The 7,994-nt window shown below is 42.7% G+C and overlaps 1 protein-coding gene across 3 annotated transcripts in view; it reads right to left on the reverse strand.

Moving 5' to 3' along the window:
* Positions 1-1,576, reverse strand: part of PHF21B (PHD finger protein 21B) — a 158,272-nt gene extending 156,696 nt beyond the window's left edge. Inside the window, exons 1-3 of one of the 3 annotated variants that reach the window (XM_072326393.1) lie at positions 1,405-1,576; positions 848-880; positions 498-563 (exon numbers count right to left, since the gene is read on the reverse strand). In XM_072326393.1, coding sequence (XP_072182494.1) covers positions 498-563; positions 848-880; positions 1,405-1,458 — 153 coding nt within the window. In that variant the 5' untranslated portion in view covers positions 1,459-1,576. The remainder of the gene's footprint in view (positions 1-497; positions 564-847; positions 881-1,404) is intronic. The other 2 variants (XM_072326394.1, XM_072326395.1) reach the window with 2 other exon arrangements.
* Positions 1,577-7,994: the final 6,418 nt, after the last annotated feature.

The following is a 7,994-nucleotide window of genomic DNA, read 5'->3' on the forward strand; positions in this document are numbered from 1 at the left end:
AAATAATAAAGAAGAAGAAAAGAAATAAAATAAAGTGATCAATAACAATCAGTTTTGTAATCAAACCCAGAAATGGCTCCAAACCGGGCTCCAGCCTCCTTGCTCCCAACTCTTGCTCTGCATATCACGCAGAAGTGCACAAAGTAGCCCAAGACAGGAGGATTTTCCATATTCCTAAAACATGTCGACCAACTCAAAATGGACGCCTCTTTTTTTTTTTTTTTTTTTTTTTTTTTTTTTTTTTTTTTGCACGCTTTAACTACTGCTTATCTTTTTACTACTAGTACTAAAATCATCCTTTCCCCCAGCAAGACACACAAGAATCTGATCTCATTTTGAAAACATGCATTTTCTTACTTTACGCTTAGGAAAAATGGATGCTATATCCCCTGCTGTTGGTATTTTTCAGCTAACACAGACACTTTTCGGATGTTTAGAAAGTGCATCGTACAAACAAGAAGAAAAAGCAAACAGAACTGAATCGATCTGTTCCTTACTTGTTTCTCATTAAGAGCTGCTATCCTTGATTGCCTTTCATGGATTTGTTTCTTAAGATCCCCGTTCTGCAAAAACGGCAATAAGATGCATATTAAAGGCAAAGTGGAAACTAAGCCCTGTAATGAATAAACTTGCGATCTAGAAATTGTTCAAAGGCAAAACCGTTCCATCGCAGCCGTACAAAAGCATGCACACACACAACACACAACCTTAGTAAGAAAGCTCAGCACAGACTACAAAATGAGATCTCTTACTGATAAAGTTTCTCATCCTGCTGTCCCAGCATAACTGCGCTGATTATGGCAGGGATAAAATACTGAAGAAGAGAAAAAAAAGGATCTGCATTTACCTGTGGATCTTGCTTCATCTGTGCAATTAGTTTCTATTAAAAAAAAATAAAATAATAATCACCCCCGAAAAAGGAGGAATTAGAAACTGTTTCAAGTTTAATGGATTTTTTTAAATGTATGTATTTGTGTGGACGGGGGAGGGAGGGGGGTAAGGAACAAAGAGGCAAGTAAACACTGCGAGTCAGTTTCAAGCAAAGCTCATAAATATTCAAGTCTCGTCCTAATCTCTCCAGCACACACACGCACACGCACACCCGCTCACACCCGCACACACTCACACGAGCCCCAGCCGCAATGCTAACTAACTCCGGCTCCACGGTACGCAAGGAGAGGACAAAACAACAACGGCGCAACCCCCGAAGCACCCCGCAACTCGGGCCAACAAGCCGCCAAACTACTTTGCCCGACTGCTCGTCATTGCCGCGGGGGCCGGGGGTCCCCCCACCGCAGCCCCGGCCCCGCCGCCCCCCGCCGCTGCCTGCAGCATGCAACACGGGCGGCCCGACCCGGCCGCCGGGCGAGGAGCGGCTCACGGGCATCTCGTGGCGTTTTTTACCTGATGACATTGGATTTCCACTTTTAACGCCTCTTGCAAGCTGTGCAGCTCCATCCCCGCAACTTGCCGGGCACTTTCCTGTCACTTTCAGCTCCGAATGAAGTTGTTTTTGTTTGTTAGTTGGGTTTGCTTGTGTTGTTTTGTTTTGTTTGGCTGGCTTTTTTTTTTTTTTCTTTTTTGGTTGGTTTTTTGTTTTGCTTTTTTTTTTTTTTTGGCTCCTTTTTTTTTTCTTTTTTGGCTTTTTTTTTCCCCTCTTTTTTTTTGCACCCAAGCAGCCACCCCTCCCCCCCCCCCAAAAAAAAAAAAAAAAATTAAAAAAAATAAACAACAAAAAAAGCCTAGGGAAAAAAAAAGCAAAAAAAAAAATTGCAATAATAATAATAAAAATATATATGTATATATATATATAAAAAAAAGAGACAACAACAACCGAAAGAAACAACTACTACTCAGGCTGCAAAGCAAGTTCGTCGCTTCTTTGCTGGGGACACAGACTCATCACTCACTTTCCGCCAAACTAGGGGGGCCCCTCCCCCGCCGCCCCCGCCCGCTCCCCTCGACCCCCCCCCCTCCTTCCCACCGCCCCCGCCCCGCCCCGCTCCGTGCCACCGCCCCCCGTCGCCCCCGCCGCCAATGGGGAGGGGAGGGGCTGCGAACGGGAGGGACTATATTTCCTCGCGGCGCGCGCGCCTTGATTTCACTTTGCCTGGGGAAAAAAAGTTGTGCCGCGGCTCTCCATGCTAATGCGGAGGTACCCGGATGGAGCGGGAGGGGATTGGGAGGGGGGGACTGGGGGGGGGAGAGCTTCGGACCCGCGCATGCGCCCTGCCCGCCTCGCCGCCGCCGCCGCCGCGGTGGGCGAGACAACAACAAAGTGCGAGGGCCTGCGTGTGGGGGGAGGGGCTGGGCTGCCTCGGTGGAGCGGCTTCCCTCTTCGCCTCCGGGGCGTCCCCAGGGCCCACTTCGGCTGAGGGGTACGCGGCTCCCCGCTGCTAGGTTTCTTCTTCCCGCTTTCTCCCGCCATTTTCTCGCTCCCCGCCTCTCCCTCAGCCACCCGGACTGCCCTGTGGGGGATCCCCGCGTCCCAATGGGACCGCAGCAGAGAGAGGAACGCAACTTCTGGGGCTCGGTGCTCTCTTCCCACCCCTGTTGGAGCCGATCTGCTGCAAGGGGATAGCACCACGGCCTCTGCTCGGCGACTAAATAAGGCTCTAAACCAACGTGGACGTGTTGGTGTAAGGCGATATTTCACCCAATGCAGCCAAGCCATGCAGCAGTTACACACGTCACCAACCCACTGAGCACCATCTGGGTCTGTGTGGATGGGAACACATCTTCTCTCTGTCACTTTTGTTGTACACAACAGCTCTGTATCACTTGTTCAACAGATCCATGGCCCAGTGTCAGGTCAACACCTGATACAGCATCAAGCCTGCTGACAACTTTTTTGAGTACATCTTAAACAAGCGGCACAAATTTTAGCACGTTGGTGTTTGGCCGTGTAGCTGCAGTATCTTTTATTTTAATGCAGTAATTGGAGCCCTAGAATTGGGTTTACCTTCTCACTGACGGATCATCAGAGTGGGGTTGGAAGCCAAAAGTAGTGCTTAGAATTATTTTACTGATAACACTCAAAACTGAGGGCACATCTTAACATTAAAGTTGTAAAATCATTAAAAAGACCTCAAAGATGATTAAGTTCAACCATCAATCCATCACCACCATATCCACTCTTCCGTGTTCCTCACTGCCATATCTAGACACTTCTAGTGATGGTGGCTCCAACACTTCCTTAGGCAGCCTCTTCCAATGCTTGGGTACTCTTTCAGAGAAGAAATTTTTCTCAACATACAACCAGAACCTCCTCTGGTGCAACTTGAAGCCATTACCTCTGGTTCTATCATTAGTCACCTGGTAGAGGAGTCCACTCCCCACTGCATGAAGAAGTAGTGAAAAGAAGCAATAATATCTCAAGATTAAAAGGCAAGTCCAACAGTCAGTATTAAGAAACCTATCAAATTCCTAATGATTTTAAGGCTTTTAATGCTTAGCTTTGAAGCAACTCCTATGTTGATCAAGATCATAAGTAAAATTTCTGATTTCAGAGTGTCAAGTTAGGACTTTCTGCTTCACTGATGAGAGTTTTGTCTCAGCAAACTCCCAAAAGCAGGAACTCCAGAAAAAGACCTTCAGCTAGAAAGAGACAAGTTGCATTACAGATGACAACTACCTCCTCACATTCACATCCCAAGCTACTTCCTCTCTACATGAATGATACAAAGATTCACAACGACATATTCTTAGTTTGGAAAAAAATAAAAATAAAAAAAAAAAAAAATAGGAATAAAGCTTAAATTAAGCAGAAAATTTCTATTAACCTCCTGATTAAATAAATCATACACATATTTTATATATATAAATATATATATATTTAAACAACAACAGCAACAACCTTCCTTAACTTACTAATGTAATAGTAATGATTGACAGACTACATTACAGTTATTATAACAGGCCATATTTTCAGCAACTGTTTAGTGTTGCCACATGGCTTGAACAAGTTACAAACCAAGAAGCCAGTTTCATTCTTTTTCTAAAGATAATTTCTAAGGCAGCTTATTTTCTTTCATCAGTGTATTGTTCTCTGGATTGAAAATATTGGAGAGAGATGTTTAAATCAGCAGTCAGTAAAAATGGCTTAGCTGTATAGGGGATTTTTAAAAATCAAACTCTACTCACCTTAGTAAGGACAAATAGGTGAATCCCACAGACAGTGATGAATATGAAATTGTTTCAGTGTTAAATCCATGTGACTTCTCATGCCTTCTGTACAGAAGTGTTCTGTAGTGCTAGACCCAAAAGAGTAAGGCTTTGCAAGGTAAATAAATACCAGATGAGACCCAAAGTTTTTTGTGAATTGGGAACATTAGCTTTGTAACCTCTGCTTACATCAGTTCAAAACTTCTGTGAGTTTAGAATCAGGCCATCAACTAAAACTGACTAAACTATTCATGGAACGTTTGTTTATGTGTTGTTAATTCATTGGTGTTCTTGCAAAGAAAAAGTGTGCAACTTCAAGAAATGTTCAGTTTGTGATATTACCTCCAAGGGGCAACGGTTATTGTGTCATCCTTCCTACACCAGTGAGATGCCAGGAAGAAAGTTCTTAGGGATTTATTTTAACCTGCTTGCCATTCAAAATTGGTTTATATGTCTACAGTGCTATGATGGGTCACAGATTTTAATACAAATATAAATTATACATTATAAACCATAATGAAGTACTTTGCTTTTCATTTATTGATACTACTTATATTGTTTCCCAGGGAAGTTGTGTAAAATACATTAATCTGTCAGATTCATTTATGCAATAATATTATGCAGTCACCTATAAAAATGTTAACAGCCTTATGCAATTTACTTGAAGATTACAGTGGCAAAAGTCATCCTTCTTTCTGGAGGGACATTAGAGCTCAGTGAGCTTCCCTTTCATCTATGCATCTGTATATGAGACACTTACAGTTTAGTTGGAGAATGCAAAGGGAATGGGAGACCAAGAGGAAGTGCATGAAGCGTGACAGAGGGATCTACTTAAATGTGGAAATATGCAGTCAGTGTTAGCTAGGAAAAAAATAAAAATAATAATAATAATAAAAAAAAACAACCCTGTTACATGTAGTATAATTTATTGTATGATTAAACACATTTTTTTGTTGTCCCTTGGGGAGGTTGTCATTACTCATACTGATGATGATAGGCTGAGGGGTGCAGCTGATGTAATAGATGTGAGGGACACCATCTAGAGGGATCTGGACACACTTGAAAAGAGGTCATATGAGGATCCAGTGAGGTTTAACAAGGCCAAGTGGGAAGGGTTACACCTGGGTTGAGGCAATCCCAGATATGAGTATCAAATGGGAGAGGAACTCATTGAGAGAAGTTCTGAGGAAAACAGTTTGAGGGTTGGAGGCAGAGGGAAGTGATTTTCCCCCTCTACTCTGCCTCTGAGGCCCCATATAGAATACTGTGTCCAAGCCTGGGGCCTTCAGTACAGGAAGGATGCAGAGCTGTTGGAGATGATTCAGAGGAGGACAACAAAGAAGATCAAAGGGCTGAAGTGCATCTCCTATGAAGAAAGGTTGAGGGAGCTGGGCTTGTTTAGTCTGGAGAAGACAAGGCTCTGGGGAGATCTCATTGCAGCCTTCCAATACTTGAATGGAGCTTACAAGCAGGAAGGGTACAACATTTCACATGGTCTGATGGTGATAGGGCAAGGTGAAATGGCTTTAAACTAAAAGAGGGCAGATTTAGGCTAGATTTTAGAAATAAATTTCTTACCCAGAGAGTAAAAAACTGGAACTGGAACAGGTTTCCCAGAGAGGCTGTGGATGCCTCATCTCTGAAGGCCAGGTTGGGTGGGGTCCTGGGCAGCCTGATCTAGTGGGTGGCAACCCTGCCTATGGCAGGGGAGTTGGAACTAGATGATCTTTTAGGTCCCTTCCAACCTAAGTCATTCTATGATTATATAATTCATACACATTTTGGAATTTCAGAAGTCCTCCCGAGGAAACTGTACCTTTCCTTTCTCCTTGCATTGGAGATCATATTTAGAACCTGCAAGGGTACTTTCACAATCAAAGATACTCTGCAATCCTGGAGTAAAGGTGTGTGCTTGACAGTGAAATATGTTACCAATCTACTGCCAAAAGTATTGTTGGCTTTTGTATAATACTTTTCTTCAGATGAATAGGAGTAAAGAGGCCAGTTACACAAACCCTTTTGCTGGTGAAGAGCTTTATCCATGTAATTCAATTTGATAGCCCTTGGTAACAAAGTTACATATGCAACAGTGTTTCAAAATCGGACTCATTCTCTGTAAAAGTTATTGCAGAGAGGTATTTGACAAATTGCCATACTTCATAGGATTACCAGAACATGCACAGTGCTGTATCAATAAAGACCAATAACTGTTGGCGATCTTGTAGCAATACTTCTTGCATACAGAGACGCATGACCATTGAGCTTAGAACTCAAAACACCCCAAAGATCTTACTTCTAGTGTATCTAATTACAGGTTGACAGGAATCCAACAGCAAGGAGTAAAATCTCACACTTTAAGTCCCAACAAGATGTGACAATGTTCTTTCCTCACCAAGATTACTGATTCAAGAAGAGATTTGCAAAGCTAAAAAGAACAAGATACCTAATTGCATCTGGCAATGCTGTATTTCTGCTACAATTAACTTGGAAAATCCACTTTCCACATACCTATGTGTAATACGTTCCCTTTCTTTCCTATAAGGAGTGCTACAAATATGTGGAGGAATAAAGTGATTTTTAAAGACAACCAATGGCTTGATTGCAAATTTCATGCACATCACATTCTTCTTTCCAAACTGACAAGGAAAAGTGTCAGATAGTAAGATCATGGGCAGCCCAACAAGAAGGGAGCAGCTGCTCAGCACAGAGTACCCTAGAAGAGTACTTGGAGTGAATAGCAGTTTACCATGGAGGTCCGTCTTCATTCAAGCCAGTACTGACTCATGCAGGAGCAAGGCCTCTTGATGCACATGGGATAAGAGAGTGGTAACAAACCAGTGGAACAAGGTGAGATAAGAGAGCAAAGCTTGAAGCCACATTGAGAGGCTTAAGGTTGGCTGATCTATCCAAGATGCACAACTCATCCAGTATTTTCTGAATACTGCCATCCTACAATCTGATCCTTCCCCTTTTAAGACCATCACTCCAGCTCAACTGGGAAGATGTTTTAGAGATCTGGAATCAACTGTATGGAAATAACATTTTCCTCACCTCAAAGTCATCTTAACTGAGGCTTAGAGACAGCATCTGTCTCAGCAAGATTGAGTTGTATCCAGTTCTTGGCTATGGTGGAAAAACCTTCAGGAAAGGCAAAATGAATCAGGATATTAATGATTTCTGTCTGATTATTAGAGGGGAAGGACATGAAGAATGATGAAATGCCATTGTGTAATGTTTGCAGGTGGCTGCAACATGATCCTGCCAGCTCATTTCTAAGTCTTTGGCATCCTCATTAACCAGATTACTAACCTCCAAAGAACTCCTCCTGGGTTTGTGTGTTACCACTTCTGTGCAATTGCAAGAGAAATTGTGTCTTTTCTTTTTCTTGAGTACCGTCAGTGCCACAGGAGCAGAATTAACTCTCCTTTGATCCCTTCTACATCATGCACCCCAAAATTGAGGGGATCCCAACTATAAGTGATGCATCAATAGACAACAGCAATATCAGAAGTCATTTTAGTCCCTTTGGAGATTCATTGTGGAGAAAAAAAGAGCTTACCCTACCTACCATGACAAAAACTGTGACTGAACTTTGGCAGCCCTCACTTAACTGGAATTCCTCAGGCTATTATTCCCCATGTGCAACTATCTTCCTCATCTTGTTTTCTTTGTCTCTTTTTTTCCATCACTCTTTCATTTCCCTTGTTGCTCAACTCACGTAACTTTATCCAATCTGATCCTGCTCACTCAGATTGTTCTGGAAGTACAATGGTACAGCAACATCAGGTGCCTACAGATGAGGCAACAATTTAAGATTCTTCAGCATGTCT

The sequence above is a fragment of the Excalfactoria chinensis genome, chromosome 1 (assembly GCF_039878825.1).
Source record: "Excalfactoria chinensis isolate bCotChi1 chromosome 1, bCotChi1.hap2, whole genome shotgun sequence".
Lineage (NCBI taxonomy): Eukaryota > Metazoa > Chordata > Aves > Galliformes > Phasianidae > Excalfactoria > Excalfactoria chinensis.